The sequence below is a fragment of the Oryzias latipes genome, chromosome 22, assembly GCF_002234675.1.
Source record: "Oryzias latipes chromosome 22, ASM223467v1".
Taxonomy (NCBI): Eukaryota; Metazoa; Chordata; class Actinopteri; order Beloniformes; family Adrianichthyidae; genus Oryzias; species Oryzias latipes.
Window position 1 is genome coordinate 25158962 of NC_019880.2, and position 22677 is coordinate 25181638.

The 22677-nt window shown below is 46.6% G+C and overlaps 1 protein-coding gene across 4 annotated transcripts; it reads right to left on the reverse strand.

Annotated features, from left to right (window-relative positions):
- Positions 1 to 22: 22 nt before the first annotated feature.
- On the reverse strand, positions 23 to 20967 carry LOC101165188 (zinc finger protein 106). Of its 4 annotated transcripts, XM_023951795.1 has the most exons (23): positions 20866 to 20967; positions 16494 to 16585; positions 14961 to 15022; positions 13913 to 14098; positions 10775 to 12283; positions 9515 to 10486; positions 9069 to 9444; positions 8816 to 8885; positions 8593 to 8747; positions 7712 to 7772; positions 7359 to 7598; positions 6569 to 7238; positions 6451 to 6491; positions 5900 to 6042; positions 5691 to 5825; positions 5483 to 5599; positions 4308 to 4499; positions 4164 to 4226; positions 3971 to 4090; positions 3823 to 3894; positions 3676 to 3747; positions 1154 to 1300; positions 23 to 1077 (listed from the first exon to the last, which is right to left on the reverse strand). In XM_023951795.1, the coding sequence occupies exons 2-23, from the start codon at positions 16545 to 16547 to the stop codon at positions 1027 to 1029; spliced, it is 5508 nt and encodes a 1835-aa protein (XP_023807563.1). In that variant the 5' UTR covers positions 16548 to 16585; positions 20866 to 20967; the 3' UTR covers positions 23 to 1026. The 4 variants fall into 4 exon arrangements, with proteins under 4 accessions (XP_023807563.1, XP_011489080.2, XP_023807562.1 ...); XM_011490778.3 differs by having other exon boundaries at positions 9515 to 12283; XM_023951794.1 differs by lacking the exons at positions 14961 to 15022; positions 16494 to 16585; positions 20866 to 20967 and having other exon boundaries at positions 9515 to 12283; positions 13913 to 14382.
- Positions 20968 to 22677: the final 1710 nt, after the last annotated feature.

Consider the following 22677-nt stretch of genomic DNA (forward strand, 5'->3'; position numbering starts at 1 on the left):
GAATAAAAAAAGAGCGGAGGTGTGGTGACGCTGCAAACAGGTTTATTCAGAACAGCTGCTTAAAATGCACTTTTTAGAAAAACAGATCCAGAAACAAACGTCACTTTAGAAGAAACTCAGGAACGCAGGCCGGAGGAGAACCGCACACTTTGAGCAGACACGGGACAAAACACACTAAAAAAAAAAAAAGATGACCAAAAATCAACGTTCCACCTGCCTTCAGGAGAATCTCCATTACTGTGAATCCGCTTCAGCATGGAGTCAACTTCTTCCCTGCAGGATCATCCATCAAACACCTCTAAACTCCGCCCTAACACACACACACTTTATCAGAAACCATCATCAGTAGAAAACTAAAAGCACATGACTGAGCCACAACACTCCAACCTTTGGAAAGCTCCTTCATGAACCCACCTCTGAGGAGAAATGCAACAGAAATAAGCCCCTCCCCCACCTGAGCTCTGTCCCGCCCCCAAAGGCAAACCTCAGAGCAAACCGAACGCTTCTTCACGCCTGAATGAGAAACACACTAAAGACTAACGGAGGAAAAGTCCGGCCTTGTTCTCCCTCTACTGTGACATCTGACCTTCAGTAAAACTCCTTCAAACGCGGCGCCGAAACCTCATCATCATCACCAGACCCCTCAGTCATCCCGGACCAAACGGGAAAAAGGCGCATGCGGGGCGCAGAGATCAAAAGAAAAGAAAAAAAAAACGAGCCAACGGCGGCAAAATTAAAAAACGATAAGAAAAGCAAAAAGTCAAAGCTGCAGATTCTCTCCGAGCCGCAGCTCCAGAGTTTCTTCATCGTCTTTGGTCGATGAACACGTAGATCCAGGGGGGGTGTTAAACAGACGGACCACCCCCCATCACAGTTTAAGGTTGGATTTCAACACCCATGAGGCACGGTGGAAGCCGTCATGTCAAGTGGGTCCCAAGAATGACCCCCCCCCCCCAATATGGGGAGGAGTAGCTTGTAGAGGAGGAGGAGGAGCTCGGGGAGGAAGGACACTCCCCCCTCTGGCCCCTAGGGCTGCACGTCCTCCTCTGTGTGTTTGTGCATGTGCAGCAGCAGGGTCTGCAGAGAACAGCAGCGGTCAGCCCCCCCCAATAAAAACCAGGAAGTAGTTGTGTTTCTGTGTGTGCTGGAGGACCTGTGTAGAGCTGCGGGCGCACAGCACGTCCTCGCACTCTTTCCAGCGGCAGCGGACGGTCTGGACGCCGCCGGCTCGAGCGTGCACCGAGGTCAGGTGCTCCTGCAGGTGCTCCATCACCCCGAACACCAGCGCACAGCCCTGCCACTGTCACAGACGCACAAAAGCAACAACATCTGTATCACAATATAACACAATAAGCCATAAAATGACAACACCACAACAGTCACACAACAACAAAACAGCCACAACAACACAACAGCCATACAACAATAAAGTCATACAACACTGGTATCATGCACAACACTCAAACTCAAACAAAATTTATAAAAAACAACAAAACACTCATACAGCAACAAAAGAATACATATACTACACAACACCAGGGGGGTATTCCAGGAAGCATGTTTAAACTAGCCTGACTTTAAGCCTGAACTCTGGCTGAAATCTGCCTGAACTTGCTTACTCTGGGTATGTCGGTTCCAGAAGACCGGATATGAGTTGGTGTAATTACGCTTGACTTGGTAACCCTGGGTTAATGCTCGTGCACAGCAGGTACATAAAGACATTCTCAATGGATCGCCAATTACCGGATTCACCATGGAAACGCGTGGGAAAAAAAGAAAGCGCTATACTTTAGTGAGACGGAGTCTGAGATTTTAATGACGGCGTATGAAGAATATTAGTCCATCAAAAAGTAACACAGCTGCATCATCAAAAGAAAGAGTCTCTGCTTGGAGAAAAACAACAGACAAGTAAACGCACGAGTTTCTACCTCGTTTCTATTTTCATTGTGACACATATATATATATAACGGAGCCAACTTAAATTCATTCAGTTGGTAATCAAGTAATTGAGTTGCATTTATTCAACCTAATTTCTTACGTCTATCCAACTAAATTTTTTTTTTTACAATTCAAATTTACATATTTATCTAACTAAATGTCATATTACTCGAATTCAATTAAAGTTTTTACATCTTAGTTTATTGTAATTCTTGAACTCTCATATGTCTAAATTGGAGCCGGCAGATATTCTGATTTTTATAACATTAAGGTGTATGAAACAAGACAGATTTGAAACATGTAACCATACACCATTTCTCTGAATTTATCATTACAACAGTATACAGTAGGGGTGCTCATCATCCTCTCCCTCCCTCTCACTCATGGTGCACAAAGAATTAAACATAGTAGGACAAAATAACTCAGAAAAACACAGTAAAACAGCTAAACAACTAAACACATTTTGTAAAAAAGCCACACTTAAACCCAAATCCGTCCAGACAGGCAAAGGGAATGGTATCCCACAATCCCTTGCGTTGCCGATCTAACAGCAGCACCAAAGTTACACCTACTTGATTGAATTAATTTGAATGAAAGCAAAATAACTGTCTAATAACTACGTGTTATTTTTAAACTGACTAAAAAAAACATGATTTATCTTAACTGAAGCAAATAATTAAGTTAGATAAAAGTAAAAAAAATATTTTTCCAGCATCCATTTGTGGTCTTATCACCCTCTCACAGTAGAAAAAGTATTATCTGAGCTTCTTCATCCACTAAATCATCTTCAAATGGACACGCCATGCTGCTTCACCTCTCTGTAAACAAACTAACCTTCAACTAAACCTGCTCCAGACCAGGTTATGTTCAGAGCATGAGTTGCTATGGTAACTTGACCTACCCTGAAACATACCTCCATTTCTGGAACCGAAAGCTGAGGTTATCAACTTCCTTAGCCTCAAACTTACTGTGGGAGCTAGCATAACCTGCTTTCTGGAACACTGTACGGGAATGTAATAAGTGAACATACCCAGCATTTAGTACTGAAAGTACCATGTAATAGAGTGGAAATAGGGCTGACTTTCTATTACAGTCCAGTTTCAGTGTACTTAAGGGGTAGTTTCTGTGGTAAATACTATGAAACATACAAGTGTAGACTTAAATTCAAGGTACTTTATTTGTACTTACCTTGTTCTTACATGTGGTAAGTACCACAAAAGGCACCTTTGAACAACATGTAAATACCCAGTAAGTATTATAAATACCCAGTAAGTACCACACAAGTATGAACCAAATAATACCACATAAATACACGGTAAGTACCATGCAAGTACCGAGTAGACACAAAAAAGTACCATGTAAATACCCTGAAAGTACACAGTAGTCACACAATAACATGTAAATATCACTTAAGTACACTGTAAGTACTGTACTGTAAAAGAAAGTATTATTTCTTTAAACTTGTAAACAATCTGCACTACGTGCTAACATGAACAGCCTTCACATGCATGATTGTAAATACCTCTAGTGAGGCTTTAACTACACTGGAGCAGGATTTGACTGACAGCGGAATTCTCTCTGTTGGCACGGCAACAGTTTGCCTCTCATCTCTGGAACAGTTTTGTTTCTTTCTCATACTAAATTTACTCACTTCCATGTTTTTTAATTTACTCTAAGGCAACATTCATTCCAAATATAATTTCATGCTGGGGGGTGGAGGGCTAAAAAGACTCTTACCCTACAGGGGAAGCTGTGCGACAGGTTCAGGCGGACGGCGTGCACGCTGCCATCATAACAGCCGGTGTAGATCTGGCACAGGAAGAGAAGAGTTTTTTAATACACGGCAGTACAACCTGTCAGGTGGACCCCCCCAGACAGACACACCATGTTCTTGTAGACGTTCATGCACAGCACCATGTCCCGGTGGCCCCCGTAGACCTGTCGCTGGTTCTGAGACTGAAGACGCCACAAGAGGTTCAGTTAACCAGAATTCAACCCAAACCCATCTGAGCCCCAAGCTGAGGATGCTGACCTGCAGGTCAAAGACCCGCACCAGTTTGTCCAGGCAGGCGGTGACCATCACCCCCCCCAGGACGGAGACCACAGTGACGGCGTGGCTGTGGCCGCGGTAGACGTGAAGCAGCTGCCCCGTCTGCGGAGCAAAGGTCACGGGGTCACGTCGAGAGTCAAAAGGGCCGCGTTTGTGCGTAAAGCTGGAAACTCACGTGGATGCTGTGGGCGCGCACACAGTGATCACTGGATCCACTAAAGACCAGATCCTTCACCACCTGAGTGGAAGCAGACTTCAGTACACATCTTACCTCCCCCCCACCCCCACAGACAGTTTGTATAAATATAGCCCCGCCCACCTGCATGCAGAGCACGCTCTTGGCGTGCCCGTGCAGCGTGCGAAACAGCAGCCCGCTCCCAGCATCCCTCACGGTGATGGTGCTGTCGTAGGAGCCCACCAGCAGGATCCTGCACGCCCCCTCCTGTGACGTGGCCAGGCAGCTGACGCCTCGCAGTCCGTGGCAGTCCCACACATCCATCTGTTTGTTGGTCTGCGCCCCCCACCCCGGAGAGAGTCCTTAACATTTTGATGCAGCATTCTTCCTGAATGATTCCAGCTTTTGTCTGGAATGACTGCTTCACTCCTGCCTCTCCCTAAAACACTTCCTGAATCACAAAAATAAACTCAATGTTTGGAAAAAACACACATTATCCCAGCTTTACTCCTAAAATACTACAAACATAAGAAGATTGTCAATGTGGGGCTTGAATGAGAGTGCATCAGCAATCAAGATTCCCAGATATTTCAATTTCATTTCCTTCCAGAGTGGATACTTTAAGGAAACCCTGTGGTGTTTTTCCAGTTTGAAAACAACATTAACTTGGTTTTGTCTGCAGTAACCATTAATTTTATCTGGAGAAATGTGTGCTGTACCGTGTCAAAAGCTTTTCAAAGCAATAAACAATTGTGTCATCTGCATAAAAATGCATATTTGCATCAGACACAATTTTGACCTATATTATTGATATACATGACAAATAGGAGGGGTCCTAATACAGAACCCTGTGGCACCCCCTTATGTACATTTAAAACCATCCTGTCTAACACATTGGGTTCTGTTACTCAAGTAATTTGTGAGCCAGGAGACAACATGATTTGAAAGGCCAAAACTGATAAGGCTTTGTTCTAACACAATGTGTCAAATGCCTTTGACAAATCAATACAGAGAGATAATAAATGTTGAGATAAGCTCATTTGAGTACAAAACTCTTTAAGTTGGATAAGATATTATATTTATTCAATCAAACAAAAATGGGTAATTTATAAAGTAAACTTTAGGATCGGTTAGCTCATTTGATTTTTCATTTCTTTGTTTGCAGCTTTAAAAGATTTCTACATAGGATTGTCTTTTTTTTTCATAACTACTATCAAATCAAAGAGTCTGACTTTACCTGCACTTGCGTATTTCAGCGTCGAAGCTTAAATTTGTGACCTTTCTGTTCCTGTCCAGCTCTGGGACGGCCTCAAACTCACCTTCAGGTCAAAAGTCACCACGCTGCCGTTGGCCAGACCGGCGTACAACAACGTCCAGCGGCTGTGGAGGCAGAGGACTCTCTCTGAGACGACAAACTGCTGCTCCAGCTCTCGTGTCTGCAAAGAACAACACATCAGTCAGTGGTGACTGACCACACGCACACGCACACACACATGCCACCAAAGTCTGAATCACTTTCTGCAGGACCTGCAGGCTGTAGCAGCGGATGCTCTGGTCGCTGGAGCCAGAGTACAGGCGGTGGGGGAGGGACGGCGAAGCAGACACCAGCAGGCAGGTGACTTTGGAGGCGTGGCCTTCCATCACGCCCACACACTGATGAGTCTGCGGCAAACACAGGTTTCTGATATCCCTACGGCTCAAACAAGCAGGACCAGCAAGAATTCTGCCTCACCCACCACCAAGTCAAACACTCTGACGGTTCGATCTCCTGAACACGTGTACAGCAGTCCGTCGTGGATGTCCATGCCGTTCACCGCCTCCTGGTGGCCGCTGAACGCCCCCTCAGTGGGCCCCTGATCCCCTCCGTGGTCAGACGACACTTCAGAGATGGAAATGTTTTGACCGTCAGATAATCTGGGAAACTCTGCTGATTCGATGGGGAAACGTCACAAAACTCGAAGGAAAAGAATCATTCTTATTTATTTTTCTTTTGACAAAGTCACTGTAGAAATGTTTCAGGTCATAAAGAAACAGACCGAACATTCAAAGGTTTCATTTGTCTGCAGAAGCTGGAATAAACAAACAAACCAAACTGCAGCTTTTTTCTTTCTAGTGTTCCTCATTTGGATGAAACGAAAACAAAGTTCTCTCCGGAAAAGAATGACGTTTTTCTTCCTTTGGAGTTTTCTGGGTTCTAACTAAAACATGTCCTCCGTGAAAGTTCAGAGGGTTTCTTCTTTTATGATTATTAGTTTTTTTTAGGACGGTGTGAGGAAACAGAACCTACCTGAGGAGTTCCTGGGGTGGACAACGGAAAAGGGAAAATCGCTGTGGGACGGGGGGAATAAATTAGTCTGGGAGCTGACGGCAGTGAAATCCAGCTCCTGATTTTAGGACGGGCTCACCTCTCTGAGGATTTGCACAGGTCCATGTCACTGGTGGAGGAGACCTGGCTGCAGGCCAAGCTGTAACTCGGAAGAGGAGGTGAAGCAGGAGCCTGGGTGTGACACGCTGCAGAGACCTCCATGTTTTCTACTGAATCTAGGTTTTCCTGCTCCTGTTTGTAGAGTTTAGGGTTGACCTTTTGGAGCCTGATGGTGGGTAACATCAACCTCAGGGCTCTCCTGCCCTCCCTGTCGTCTGCAGGCAGGCTGCAGCTGCTGCTCTGAGAGCCAGCGCTGCCTCGCCTGCGCAGACGCAGCCACCGTGGTCTGCAGGCCTCTTCGTCTCCCTCAGAGTCGCTGCTCTCAGGTTGCTTGGCCCCAGCAGCAGCCTTCTTAAGCGACTTCCTCTTCCTCAGCTTCCTCACACGTGCTCCGCTCTTCAGCTCAGGTGAGTAGGTGGGCGTGTTCAGGGTTGATGGACGGCCAGCGGCAGCCCCTTCTTCAGAGCCCCTCCTGCTGGGCGACAGCTTGACGGGGGATCTGCAGTCAGTGGGAGGGGGGATCCTGTCATTGGACGCCTGGATGCTCTCGTCCACTGTGAGGACAGAGCTGGGAGGCTGATCCCTGCAGCCTGAAGGGTCTTCACTGCTGGACTCGGGTTTTCCTCCAGGGGGCGCAGCAGGAGCAGCGTCTGGAAAGCGTTTAGAAGACATGCTTCTTTACTGATCACCATTTATTCTGGAGATCAGGGACACATCGTGTCTGTATCAGCAGAATCAGAGAAAAAGTTCAGGAGCAACCCCTCACTGACCCTGAAGCCGAACGTAGGGACCGTCCACGCAGGGAGCCCCCTCCTCCTCTGGGCACTGCTGGGAGACCATCACCGGGGACTGCGGCTCTGCTTTGATGACTACAGGGATGGACTGCAGGCTAGGAGGGGAAGGGGCGGCGTCTCCTGCAGGGTGATGAAGAGTGAGAGCAGTAGAGCTGGGTACGGGGGCGTCGCTCTTTTCTTCTTTGACTTTGAGCAGAGAGGTTTCTTCTCTGGTGCCTGAAAAAGAAGAAAAGGCTAATTATGGTTTGGGGGCATCTATTGCCCCAGTTGTGATTTGGATCGTTGTTGGTCCCTCCATTGGGTCATTGCTGCTGATGTGAGTTTCTTACCCTGCATCCCTTTCAGCAGGTCTATGCGAGTGTTCCTCAACGTGCTCATCTGCACAGTGATCTGAAGGAAACAAACAGGAACATCATCTTCATAAACCCTCCATCACATGACTCCTCCCTAAAGCGACGGTCACATGTGCTAAAATGCCACCTAAATGCATGCATTTTCTCCATTTTCTCACACTTCGCGGCAGCCGCCACGGTTTTATGAAAACGTTCAAGTTCAATGCCGACTGGACGATTTTTTGACATCAGTCTGCCGCCGCCCTGGCACATTTGGAGGTCGCGCAGTGGCGGGAACGTTCCCTCTAATTTTTTCATGTGTCTGTGCATAAACACCAGCTCCCTGAGCGTGCTGAGGACCACTGTGAGCAACCCCCCCCCAAACACACAGTGTCTTTTTCCCCTAAATTGGGCGTGCACAACTCGTATGTCTGCCTCATTTTCTTCTACTGGAGAAAAAGATATTTTATTTTACCGTCTAACATGAAAAGTCTAAAGCAGCTTTCACAACCAGGGGCGTCTAGTTTCAATGTTAAGTCAATGTACAGACGAGAGCAGACATTACAGCTCATCCAGAGTTCAGATAGCTAAACATTGGCGAGAAAGGAGACTTTGCGTCAGCCAATCAGTGTCTCGGCCTGGAGGAGAGTCTGATCTTTGTCGTCCCAAACAAAATGATCTTTTCCTTATTTGTATTGCGGCAATAATAAAAGTCCTCTGATTTTATTCTCATTGTAATTTTTCCCCTCCTTGGACTATTGTGGGACGGCAAGTCGTCAAACTGCTAGCTACATTTGCTGCCTCGCTCACTACGTCATAGCAGAAGAAAACATGACATTTGTGAACTGGCAGAGCTATTGAAAACTTTAGTTTCTTGCCTGCTGCTTCAACAGCGTGAGGCGCTGCACTTCCATGTAGGCAGCCTCCAGCGCAGCGCGGGCCTGGATCAGGTTGCTGTCTAAGGTTTGCAGGGACCGGCTCAGCTCCTCCTCCCGCAGAGACACAGACAGAAGCTGGTCGATGTGCAGACGCTCTGCAGGAACAAGGAGGCTTATTGGTGTTTGACAGCACCGCAGCAGAGCTTTTCTGTCCACAACTGACCTTTCTTTGACTTGACCTTCCTTCTTTTGCTGTTATGCTCCAAGCAGGATGCCTCTGCACTCTGGCCGTCCTGAAAGAGGACAGAGGAATCAAGCACCTGAAAACACAAACGTACGTTCCATTTCCAATCCTTTTCCCTTCGAGATACAACAAGAAACGAATCTCCTCTGCTGAGACAATTGAGCTGAAAGCGTGTCTCAAACTAGTGTGAGGGTTTACTCTGCAGGAAACCAGAGTGTTTCTCCAAACTCACTGTGGCTGCCCTGCGCCTTTTGCAGCTTCCCTGGCCATCACACTGCTCCATCCCAGAGCTGCTGTCCCCCCCGACAGACTCGGACCTCTGCAGGACTTTGACAGAGGCGGACATTAGTGTGTCCGGCTGCCTGTGTGCCGCAAGACGCTGTTGGGGTGGAGAGGCGGCGCTCTGCTGCTCTGAGCTCAGATGCATCCTCTGTGGTGGCTCCTCTGAGACACAGGGGGCCAACAGGGAGGAGGAGGAGGGTGCAAGGCTGCTCTCTGATAGGGAGCGTTTTCGGGTCGTCACCAGGTCCCAATCAAAACCCTCCAGGAGGGCTTCCTCCTCCTGTCTTGGGCAGTCCTGCTCATTTGGTACCATCTCTATCCCAAACCTGAAACACAATCATGAAATGAGGCAGTGACCGAGAAGTTCTGGTTCTGCTGCACTGAGACCCGCCTTACCTGGGCATGCCTTTCCCCTTGTCCTGCTTTTTCCGGAGCTCGTCATAGAGCTGCTCCCAGTTCACGCAGCGGCGTGAAGCAGAGCTGCTCAGTAGCTGGCGCACAGTGGGCTTTAGTCCAGAGTCCCTGTCCGCCTCATGCTTCCGGGACCCGCTCAGGTTCCGGACACGTCTAGCGATATTCAAGTTTGGCTCATGGCCTCCGGCCTTGTTTTTGGAGCTGATGTGTTTGCTAAGGTCCCGTTTTAGGACATGGGGGAGGTCCAGTTTGGATGAAGGCGAGGCCGCTTCAGCGCCTCTGGAGGGATCACTGTTCAGACTTTGGCCCAACCCCACAGCCTCATCCTTTCCGTCCTCCTCTTCCTCCCTGACTGAGCCTCCCGGCCAAGGGCTGTCTAAGACAGAGGTGCTGACCAGCAGGGACTGCGGGGACGGGTTGTTGTCTGAAGGGGGCACTGCAGACTCCTGGGGCCCAGCTAGGTCTGAAGTGTCTAGTTTAGCTGAACTGCAGAGGCTTTGTGTTTCTTTGCTGTGACCGAGTATCTCTGAGAAAGTTTCCTCTCTGCCTCTGGCACAGCTCTTCTGTGACCCGGTCTGTGGGGCTGCAGGAGAGGATTGTGGGATGGGTCTCTGTGACCCTGTCTGTGGGGCTGCAGGAGAGGATTGTGGGATGGGTCTCTGTGACCCTGTCTGTTGAGCTGCAGGGGAGGATTGAGGGATGGGTCTCTGTGACCCTGTCTGTGGGGCTGCAGGAGAGGATTGTGGGATGGGTCTCTGTGACCCTGTCTGTGGGGCTGCAGGAGAGGATTGTGGGATGGGTCTCTGTGACCCTGCCTGTGGGGCTGCAGGAGAGGATTGTGGGATGGGTCTCTGTGACCCTGTCTGTGGGGCTGCAGGAGAGGATTGTGGGATGGGTCTCTGTGACCCTGTCTGTGGGGCTGCAGGAGAGGATTGTGGGATGGGTCTCTGTGACCCTGTCTGTTGAGCTGCAGGGGAGGATTGAGGGATGGGTCTCTGTGACCCTGTCTGTGGGGCTGCAGGAGAGGATTGTGGGATGGGTCTCTGTGACCCTGTCTGTTGAGCTGCAGGGCAGGATTGTGGGATGGGTCTCTGTGACCCTGTCTGTGGGGCTGCAGGAGAGGATTGTGGGATGGGTCTCTGTGACCCTGTCTGTTGAGCTGCAGGGGAGGATTGTGGGATGGGTCTCAGTGACCCTGTCTGTGGGGCTGCAGGAGAGGATTGTGGGATGGGTCTCTGTGACCCTGTCTGTTGAGCTGCAGGGGAGGATTTCGGGATGGGTCTCTGTGACCCCGTCTGCAGAGTTTCAGTGAACAATTCTGGAACGGGTCTATGTGACCCTGCCTGCTTTACTGTACTGGAAGATTCTGGGATTGGTCTCCTTGACCTTGTTTGAAGACTTGCGGTGGAAAATTCTGAAACGGGTCTCTGTGACCCCATATGCTGGGCTGCAGTGGAGGACTCTGAAACGGGTCTCTGTGACCCCATATGCTGGGCTGTAGTGGAGGACTCTGACATGGGTCTCTGTGACCCTGTGTGCTGGGCTGCAGTGGAGGACTCTGAAACGGGTCTCTGTGACCCCCTATGCTGGGCTGCAGTGGAGGACTCTGAAACGGGTCTCTGTGACCCCGTATGCTGGGCTGCAGTGGAGGACTCTGACATGGGTCTCTGTGACCCTGTGTGCTGGGCTGTAGTAGAGGACTCTGAAACGGGTCTCTGTGACCCTGTGTGCTGGGCTGTGGTGGAGGACTCTGACATGGGTCTCTGTGACCCTGTGTGCTGGGCTGTAGTGGAGGACTCTGACATGGGTCTCTGTGACCCTGTGTGCTGGGCTGCAGTGGAGGATACTGGGATGGCCTTGGGTCTGGGGTTAGGCTGTGAAGGAGCCTGACCAGCAGCTTTGCTGAGCTGAGCTCCTCCCCTGACAGCGGAGGAAACCTTTCCTTCTGCCTGCTGGCTGGAAACAGAAGCCTCTCTATGGAAACCACTGGCCTTACTTTCATCTTTGGGAGCAGAATTTACTTTTCTTCCTCCAGATTTTTCCTGTCTGCTGCAAATGAAGGCACCAGTTTCTGCTGTCTTTTCCTGCTTTGTTTTGGGGCCTTGGCTGATCTCCAGAGCATGTGGGTGGGCTTCAGCCTGAGGGGCGGGTGTTACGGGATAGGGTGACCAGCGGCAGCCTTTGTCTGGTACCGGGTTGCTGCCGTTAGTCCTGCTGCTGTGTTCAGACCCCACCCCTCGAGCTCCGGGATCTTGCAGGGTTTGCTTTAGCCAGTCACAGAAGGGTGGAGCGCCCATGTTTCTCTGTAGGTAGGGCCTATAGGAACAATTGACATTGTTGTGGCCATAGAGCCCGTGACTGCTCCCCCCGCTATTCAGCCACGGCAGGTAGTTCTGCTGACTTCTAAAGAGCGCACCATGGCCCCATGTCTTGCTGCTGCCCCCCCCTGGGTGCTTCATTCCTTCAGTAGTAAGGTCTCCAGATGCCCATTTCTGCAGGTCTGGAGGGGCCTGGGCATGCCAGGTGGCACCCTTGCCTTTTTTAACGTGTTGACCTGCTTTTGCCTCCTCGCCGCTGGCCTGGTTCTGGTAACAGGAAAACTGGTGTCGGTAGCCTTGCAGCGGCGGCTGCCTGGCACGTGCTAATCGGTAACGATCCTTCGCGTCTTGCAGTTTCTGCTGAAATTCCTCCTTTTTCCGTCGCTCCTCTTCCTCTTTTGCCACCTTTGCAGCAGCAGCTTCCTTTTCTTTCCTACAAAGCATCAGAAGGGCCGAGTGTGAGATTATTGAGCTATCTTCACTGCACTGGACTGCTTGAACTACATTGTTTCTCTTTTCTCTGGGTGTGGGGTGGTTTCTTTGGCGGGGGGGGGGGGGGGGGGTTGTTATGCAGTCCAGTAGAGTGAAGAATGCCATTACAGAAGAGGATGTACCGACACAGGATAAACACCTCTGGACCAGTTTCTGCTGTTGGTTCACACTTAAAGATCATCGATGGAAGACCAAAACATACAGATTCTTGACAAAGTAAAGAGGTGGTTTGACAGAGGGGCCAGACAGCCAATACCATGCTTCCCTTTCATTAGTTCCAAAGACGATCAAAACTCCACGATGAACACACCCTACAACCCCGTGATGGGGCCACCCACCTGCAGGATCTATGTGGGGCTTGAACCGTTGAGTGAATATAAAAATTGTACTGGGCAACCCCTCCGCCACGTGTTCCAAACAGGAAGTACCCGCAGGCTCCAAAAGGCCAAACTCCCATAGACAGTGATTCTATTTGTCAGAATAACAAGTTATTCCAGTTATAAACTGACCAATCAGATGCCTCAGTAAAAGCATGTGGTGAACCCCACTTCAATGTTTGATTGACAGATATTCCCAAACCCGCGTACAAATGGTAGGGGTGTGGACTTTGAACAAGCTTACTCCTGATTGGCATCAGTAGATGCCATCCAGACATGGACTCAGACCAATCAGTGTCGACTGGCTGGTGACATCACATCCACTCAGTCCAGTTTTCTTATACTGTCAATGGCTTGAACCCAGACAGATGAAGCCACTTGGATGAGGGGTAAAACATTTGTAGAAAGTACACAGGACAATGGGTTTCTGTCAGAGATGATGCTCCGTCTTTTCAAACGAAGTTCAGTTTTAAGAAGAAATCAGAAAACACAAGAATCTGTACAGAGGGCAGAGCTGCGTTCATCAGAAGTGAAGATTAAAGACATCTTCACCACCAATCAGGAGTGAGCTTGTAAGCGGGGTCGGGAGAAACTGTCAATCAAATATTTGGAACATTTGAGAGACCACATACTTATATTGAGGCATCTGATTGGTCAGTTTTAAACCTTAATAACTTGCACTAACAAAATATCGTGAAAAAAGTGAGGATGAAGAATGTTTATTCTTACAAATAGAATTATTTCTCTATAGAGTCTATGGGATTCTGGTTACTTGGAACCAGCGGGTTCTTCCTGTTTGGAACGCTAGGGGGAGGGGTCACTCAGTCCAGTTCTCATATGAAGTCAATGGTTGAGAGAATGGAGGGGGGGGGGGTTCTGCCTGTTCCTTAACTTAGACACAAACAGGGCAAAGTCCCTCTGTGAGCCTGACTCAGCGTTCTCACAGAGCCCCAATCCCTCCGCTTAGTTCTTCTCTGGTGGATCAAAGTCTACACCCTGACCTCTGTTTGCAGCTGCAGAACATTAGCGTAGCTCAGCTGAATGGGACTATAGATGGATTGCAGGCATCAGCTCGTGCATTTTTAACACGATGCTGCAAACGCAACCCCACCCCCAAACTCTCCCCCAACCCCGTCCCCCATCAAGAACCACCGCTTTTGGATCACAGTGCAAAAGTAAGTCTGAGAACTTACCTGATCTTGTCCTTCCTCTTCTGGATCAGGTCCACCAGAGCCTGGTCAAAGTTCTCCTGGCTGAGCTCGCCCCCCCCAGGACTCTTGTCCACGTTCTGTTTGTGCCAGGAACTGGAAATGTGGCTGGCGTATTCGGTCAGGCTTACCACTGTCACGCCGCACACTCTGCACTCGTGTCCGCAGTCCCTGGGGAGGGAGGGGGACAGCGGGCATTCAATGGGTCCAACTGGCATGGTTCTGCTCTGGTCCGGTTCCGTCTGAGTAAAAAGAAATCCTAATTCTCCGTCTGTCACAGATCAGGAGGCAGCTACCGTCAAACGTTTTCAGTCAAAAGACTCATCCTGATCTAGTCTAAGATCTTAGATCTCTTTTTTTTGGGGAGGGGGGGGGCAGCCTGGATGGAGCAGAGGCTGAAGCTCAGCTTACTGCGCCTTCATGGTGGTGTCCGCTGCGCTCTGAAGCCCCCTGACCACAGCGTCTGCTTTTGGCCCCCTGGAGCTGAATGTCATGTGACATGTGATCGGAAAACAGTCCAGAGGGAGCTGGCGACCAATCACAGCACAGCTCCTGATACTGGAGCCAGACAGCTGCTTCCCCCAGGAATCCTGTCCCCCTGACCAGCACCCCCCACCCCCCACCTACCCCAAAAGTGTGTCAGGATGTTAGCTGAGTGACACATGACGACCTTCCTGCAGGTCTGAGCTCAGAGGCAGAAATATTATTGTATTTTCAGAAAAGCTGCTTGCAGAGAACAAGAAAAAGTGTGTGTGTGTGGACCCCCCCCCCACACACACACACACACACACACCACCGTGACCTCAGTGTTTGAGTGGAGCACGGTTTCTACAGGCTGGACTTTTATAGAAATGCAGTCAGAGGCAACTGTCTCCTGAACTTATCTGCTGCTCCGTCTAAAAATACTGGCACAGCTGAAGGGGTCCTGGTGCTGCACGTGTCAGGAAAGTCAAGTCAGACCCCCCCTCCATTTCTCAGGCTCGAGCAAAGCCCTGAAAGGGGGAACATCAGGAACCAGAGCTCATGAACTCACCGGCCCTTCAGCTTCTCCAGCTCCCGGTGGTGAAGCATGCTCCTTATGTGCTCGTCCATTTCCTGCACATCAAAACTCACATGTTCACAACTGACTTTGAAGCAGGAACAAGGAGCATGACATGAAAACACAAGTGAAGACTCTAGGTCAGAGCTCTGCAACCTGAGGCTCTGCGCCCACATTTTAGCCCTCCTTTGTGGCTTTAAAAAAACGTAACTGTAAAGTAAAAAGTAGTTTAGTAGTAAATGGAAAATAAATTGAAGTAAACTAACTCAAACTTAATTCAACTCTTTCAAAAACAACTGAAGGATAGTAATTTGAGGTCAGTAAGTACAACCAGAATGTATACTTAGACAAGGCGGATTGTAGGATGGATTTTCAATTTTTGAACAAATTCAAGGATTTTAAGTGTGCCTTATGGTTAATTATAATAACAGTCACTTAGTCAGCTCTGATTTATTATTGGTTAGCTGATAAAAAAATAAAATTATAAAATAAACTGTGAGTTTTTTAAATATCTCCTGTCAACACACTACCGGCTGCTACTACCACAAGGTATCTTTTATTTTGAAAGGAAGTCATGTGAACCTCTGTCAAGAGTTATAAACTATTTTGTAAAAATATATATTTTGTTGTGTTTATATGTTTTATTTATGCAAAAAAACAGCATTTTTCTCTAATTTTTATCATAAAAGTAAAAAAAACGTCAATACAAATCAGGGTCTTCTTTTTCTAAAGGGGAAGACTGCGTGGCCCCTGCTGGGTTGTTCTTTAAGGAGTATTCAGACTGGAAATGTGTCTTGGTCCGGACCGAGTCCACTTAATTGGGTCCGGGTCGAGTCCGGAACCTTGTGTTTGGTCTGTATTTAGACTAACGTCCACTGGACAATCCTGATTCGAACCAAAGCTTGTGAACAAACCCATGTGACTAAAGATCTCTTCAGGTATTGGTCAGGAATTATTAAGGCAGAGCAAAGCAACAACAGAAAGAATAATAGAAATTGTACGTTTTGTAATCCTTGTCAGGATAAACCTTCGCTGACAAAATTTGAACCTCTGTATCAATGTTAGGTAGAATACTTTTTACTTGTTACTTTGGTACGGCGGAGGCGTGCTGCAAGGTGGTTCCTGAGGAGGTGACGGCTGAGAAGATACGCTGATAAGTTTTTAAGAAAAGGTTCTCAGGAAAACAGTGAGAGAAGCAATGTGTATCTCAATGAGTTGCTGTGCCTCGCCGTTGCTCCGTTACACTCTTTATGTCGCGCAATGCCCGGCTAGAGCGGCCGTTTTGACCACCTCGAAAAATGGGTCCAAGAGCATCCCGGACCAGGGTCCGCTTGGGTGTATTCAGACTGAAAATTTGTTGCAGATTATTGGGGGAAACCAACTCTGGTTCACTTTAAGTGAAGCATAAGTGTGCTGTCTGAATACACCATGAGCGTTCTGCTCTAGGTTCTCATCAAACCCCTGATCTGCTGTCTGGACCCCCTGTTGCCACGTCTGCAGCAGAGCCTGCATGTCAAGACGGGTTACCTGCTTGGAAACGCAGACGATTTCACAGAGGATGCACTTCCTGTCCCCCTCCATCCTGAGCAGGCGGGTCTCATCACTGTGCAGAGGCAAACCTGCAATAAAAGAATCCAAAACTGGGGGGTCAATCATTTCAACCCAGTCTACGTTTAGGTAATCTGTGAAATCTCTGGATCGCTTTTTAGACAGTTTCAGTCCAAAAACAGATTTTATATTTTATTGTAAGAATCCAGTTTATTATCAGCACTGGTTCAGTGAATCTGTAGGGTTCAGGGCTTTGGCAGGAATGCGGCGCCGTCTCTGCTGAACTCTATGAACCGGCGCCATTTCATTAGAAAATAATTCACGAAGAATTCAATTACTGATGGATTCTTCTTTGCTTTTCCATTCAGACAATAAGATTATGAGCCTGAAATAACAGTTTTCACATAACAACAGATCTAAACTGAACAAATGTGGAATTATTAACATTGAGGAATTCTTACATTAAAAACTATCAGAAAAGCTGCTCATGTCTGAAAAACAATAAGAAAATGACTTTAAAAGAACAAAAATCTTGAATGGACATCTAATTTCACAAACGCAAATGAAGGGGCTTTCAGTAAGCAGACGTTCACAGATCAGCAGAGCTCAGGTGGAACCATTGACTGTACAATCAATGGACAATTATTAAGGCACATCTGTCCAAGTGCTGCGACAGACTGGCGACCTGTCCAGGGTGTAACCTGCCTTCGCCCAGAAATGGCCGGGATGGGCTCCGGCAGAATCGTGACCCAAAAAAGGGGAATAAACGGAAGAAGATGAATGAATCCGTTCAAGTGTTCATTAACACAACTCAATGCATTTGGGCATGTTTACATGGACTAGAGTCTGGACGATCTGCTGTAGATCAAACTAAGGTTAAGAATGGGAAAAAAGGTGATTGCAGTGACTTTGAACGTGGCATGGTTGTTGGTGTCAGATGGGCTGTCCTGAGTGTTTCAGAAACTGCTGGTCTACTGGGATTTTTCCCCACAACTATTTCTAGAGTTTACAGAAAATGGTCCAAAATAGAGAAAAAAATCCAGTGAGCGGCAGTTCTGTGGGCAGAAATGCTTTGTTGATGCCAGAGGTCAGAGGAGAACGGCTAGACTGGTTCCAGCTGATAGACAGACAACAGGAACTCAAAGAACCACTGTTCCAACAGAGGTCTGCAGTAGATCAGCTCTGAACGCACAACACGTCCAACCTTGAGGTAGATCAGGGCTGTCCAAATCCAGGCCTCAAGGGCCGGCAACCTGCTGGTTTTCCAGAAACCCTGCCTCATCTGCTGCTGATTACCTGGATCAGGTGTGTTTAGCCAATAAGGACCTTCAACGGCAGGTTGATTGGAAAACATATAGGACACCGGCCCTTGAGGCCTGGAATTGGACACCCCCAAGGCAGATGGACTACAGCAGCAGAAAACCACACCGTGCTCCACTCCTGACAGCTTAGAAGAGTAAACTGAAGCTACAATTCACACAGACTCACCCAAACTGGACAATAGAAAATTGGAAAAACCTTCTCTGGTCCGGAGAGTGAAACATGAAAGCATGGATCCATCCTGTCTTGTATCAACGGTTCAGATGGTGGTATAGTGGTGTGGGGATATTTTCTCGGCACACTTTGGGTCCCTTAGAATGGATAAAATACCACAGCCTACCTGAGTATTGTTGCAGACCATGCCCATGATCACAGTACCACCTTCTGATGGTCACTTCCAACGGGATAAGGTACCATGTCCTAAAGCTGGAATCATCTCAGACTGGTTTCTAGAACATGAAAATGAGTTCACTGGACTCAAATGGCCTCCAGTCACCAAATCTCGACCCATTAGATCACCTTTGGAACGGCAGAGTGGCATCAAGGATGTACAGCCGACAAATCTGCAGCAACTGTGATGCTGTCATGTCAATCTGGACCAAACTCTGAGGAATGTTTCCAGAACCTTGTTGAATCTCTGTCACCAAGGATTAAGGAAGTTCTGAAGGCAAAAGGGGGTCCAACCCGGTACTAGCAAGATGGAACCAATTAAGAAGCTTGCAACCGCATAAGAGAACTGGTCTGAGTGACCCCTCTTCCCTGGTGTTCCAAACAGGAAGTACCCATGGGCTCCAAGAAGCCAAAATGCCATAGACCTCCACAGAGAAATAAACAGCTGGTACTCAGTCATTCTATTGGTCAGAATAACCATTCTTAATGTGATTACTTTTTTTTACATGTTCTTGATAATCCTTATTTTTTTCACACTTTCTCTTTAATGCAAGTTGTTCAAATAATAAACCGACCATCAGACACCTCAGCAAAAATATTTTATGTCACGTCCCACATTAAAAAAGTTTGAGTGACAGACTTTTTGTAACTCATTTTCAAGTGGTAAGGGGGTGGCCTTCCAACAAGCTTACGCCTTATTGGCAAGGTTCAAAACTCTGGAGCAAACACTGAGACGTAAACCCAGAGGAAAGTGGACTTTATGAAGCTCAGGTGAGTAATGAGTACGTAAAACATCCAGTAGGGAAGGCGCCTGCTGCAGCTGGTCAAAGCTGTCTCAAAGTTCACAGCATTCCTGCTTTGAGTAACCCATCAGTGTTAGCACAGAGCGGTCAATCCAGGCAGGGCGGGGGTGTTGGTCTAATTGACTTTTTCTGTTTTCAAACCCATGTTGGCTGATAACCTAGAATGACCTCTCAGTACTGAGTCTTATGGGGCCCCATCAGGATCAGCCTAAAGTCAATAAAAAAAAAAAAGAAATTGCAGATTTGAAAACTAGACATTTCAATTTGATAAATAAATAAATAAATGTATAAACTGTTATAAACTTGAAAGTAAACATTTTAAACTTGAAGGCAAAATTGAAAATTTGTAAAATAAAACTGTAAAGTTGAAACTTGAGTTAAAAACTATAAATTTGAAACAAATAACAAATGAAAAATGCTTATCTGTAACAGCTGATGTTTTGCATTTTCAACTTTTGTTTTGTTTTTGTCAGTCTTATACTTCCGTCGTCAATTTACAGTTTTAATTCAGACCTTTCTGCTTTTTGAGCTAACTCAGATTTCACATGGAGGTGGGGCTTTAACCTGTAGATGACTGACAGTGGGTGATAGAGGTTATTGTGACGTCATTTCTGTTCAAAACGGTGTCTGTTGTTGGCGCCGCCGCTGTCATCCTTCCTCTGATGTGGTGTCCAGCAGTGATATGCTCTCCTATAGTTTGGCACATGAGGCTTTGTCATCGCTCCATTGTGACTCTACTAACCGTTTCAGTAAACGGTGGGTTTGTAGTTTTAGTTCATTTGTTTTAGTCACTTTTCTTTAGTTATGTATTAGGTTTTGTCATTTATACGTGTCAAATAACTGATAACAAAGCATAGAAAGTGTGGTTTATCGTTAGAATAAGCTTAAATCACATGTAGATTTTTTATAATAGATCCTAAACCACTGTTGTCACATTTATATTCAATAATGAAATGAGAAACACAGTGACGGTGCGCCATCATAATATAAATACCATTTTTAACTCAGTTTTCTTACATTTTGAGATGGGGTGTGTTTTATTTTGAAGGGAACCTGCATATGCTTTTTTTTATTTCATATATCTATTCGTCAACAGGTCGACGCCCAATAATAGGTGAATCCACCCACCAAAATCACACGTTTTTCTTATAAATATACCAAATAAATAAGCAGAAATGTGCATTTTTCCTAGTGACAGTGACTTAGCAGCTCTAGCAGGGTGAGAAAGTGGACCAAATGGCTCTTTTTAGGGGTTTAAGGTTGCAGACCCCTGGTTAAAGCGAAAGGATTAATCCGCGTTTAATATTTAAAGTGATGAAATAAAAGGAAAAATAGGAAACGAGAGACACTGATATTCATTGGTTACCTACTAGCGATGATGAATGTAGCACCTTATGAGAAAATAAAGCTCAACGCGTGAGACTGGACGCTTCTGTATACAAAGTTACATAAATTTCTGTACATATTGTACATTTTATTATTAGAGATGTGAGTTAGAGTTTTTTATTTTATTTTTTATTCACCACTCAAGGCTGCTACAATTCCGTTGTATCACCATTACGGCAATAAAATTCTGATTACAGTTTAAATGAACGGAAACAACCTTAACACGGTTCAGACAGGAACAGCTAAGGCGGTCAGTCCCTCTTTTTAAATCTGCTTTAATAAAGTTGGGTTAAAGCTTCATTGACTGTGTGGTCCATCTCCAGCTGAATGTTAGCATGTTAGCTTAAAACAACACTCAGGTGTCACTTTATTCTAGACGTTATCCTGACGCGGTTCACGTGAGGTGGGACACGTGCACGCGGTTAATACCAAGAGTCACGGATGTTACTTACATTTGAATCATCTCAGTGTGTGCGGGAAAAGTTCAGACATCCTCCACCGAAGCTAACAACAACATCCGCCTGAGAGTTCCCGCCCCGGAATGCGTCACAGCCGGTGAGGCGTTCAAGGACACCACCGCCATCGGACGGCTGGACTCTACTTTTTGTGAATTCGGTTTTCAAAAAAACATCCTAATTTTTTCATATTTCCAAAGAAAAAAATCTGAATGAACAGCAGACCCAGCAGAGAGACAGAACACTTTTCTTTGTCTATCCACTGCTCCTTTTAGAGGCCGCAAATCATCACCTCCATTTAACCCTTTCTTTTATATTCACCTTACTCCTACCGTCCATCCCGATAACCTCCTTTTCTACATACATGAACCACCTCTTTGATGTTCTTCTAGGCTTCCTTCCTTGTCCCTCCAACTTCAGCCTTCTTGTACCAACAACATCACTGTTCCTCATCTCAACGCGTCCATCTCTATCTGCATCCCTGCCTTTATCTCCAGAACATCTGCCATGATATGTTCCTCTGATGGATGTAGTATTGATCCTCTCCATCCTTGGCACGCCCAAAGAGAACCTTGACATCCTCATCTCTGCCACCTCCAGCTCTTGTCAAAATAAAAAGAGCAAACCTGTGCAGGGCACACAGGTGGCTTGCACTAAATATCATGGTCAAAGAGCGCTGTGTGATCCCGTAAAATGAAAATATTTATGAGCATTTTTTTTCTACAGGCAGGCTGTGATTGGCAGGTCGCAGTGAGCACTTAAAGGCCCACTCCAATCATTTTTTTTTCTTTTTCGAAAGGTTCCAAGTGGTATTTTAATGATGATTATGCCATTTTTTAGGATAAATTAAAAAAAACAACTGTGTCCTTTTCCAGGTCATAGTTTCTGCAGAGCGGCAGTAGCTTATCTGAAACTTTCCTCTGAGTTGTGGGCAGGACTGTTGGTGCGGATAAATAATAGTAAATGGGAACTGGACTAGGCAAACCCTTTTTGCTGTAGCGCAAGTTATTCAAGTTACAAACTGAATAATAAGATGCCTCACTAAAAGTAAAAATCCTGATGTCGAACATTCAAAGTGTTTGATTGACAGGTTCTCCAGGACCAGCTTTGAGTGGAAGGGGTGTGGCCTTCTAGCATGCTCAACCCTGATTGGACAGTGTTTGCCATAGAAATTTAGACGGGCCAATCACGCCTTACAGAGGATGTCTGGTTCCAACATGGCGACTGAATTGACTTCAGTTGGTTGAAACTGAAAGCAAAGCAATTTCTATGAGTGACGTCACACGCGATTCATCCAGTTTCATATTATACAGTTAACTGTGCTGGTCCGCTTATTTCTCCATGCCCCCTTTTTTCATTCTCTCCCGCTAGCTTATAGCCCTCACAACCCCAAGCTAACATTAGCAGTGCAACAAAAATGGAGAGCAATATTGAAGCTATCCAGCCATTCGGTTTAGATCCAGGTGCCAGCTCAGACGAGGAAAACAAAGATGTTCACGGATCTATTTCTCTTCATGAATCAGAATGGAGTTGAGCAGTGAGACTTTTGTCCACCCATCGCAGTTTCTGCCTTACTAACTGAGAACTTTTTCAAACTGCATTTTTTTGTCCTCTCCTGATCCACTACAATACTCAGAAATTGATTTTTTAAGTTAGATTTTCTTAACTTGTGTTCTCCAATATCAGAAAAATGCCACAAATAAACATGTCATAAACACCAAAAACACAATATTCATTGGAGTGGGTCTCTAAACAACATTTAGTGAGAGTGAGGTATATTGTATATTGTATTTTTCATTTTTCAGCCCG

Coding starts and splice junctions, on each gene's coding strand:
- LOC101165188 (XM_011490778.3), bottom strand. CDS start 16,547: ATGGAGGGGGACAGGAAGTGCATCCTCTGTGAAATCGTCTGCGTTTCC. Junction 5,826..5,899: donor TCAGAGTGTTTGACTTGGTG/GTGGGTGAGGCA, acceptor TGTTTGCCGCAG/ACTCATCAGTGTGTGGGCGT. Junction 3,748..3,822: donor TGAACGTCTACAAGAACATG/GTGTGTCTGTCT, acceptor TTCCTGTGCCAG/ATCTACACCGGCTGTTATGA.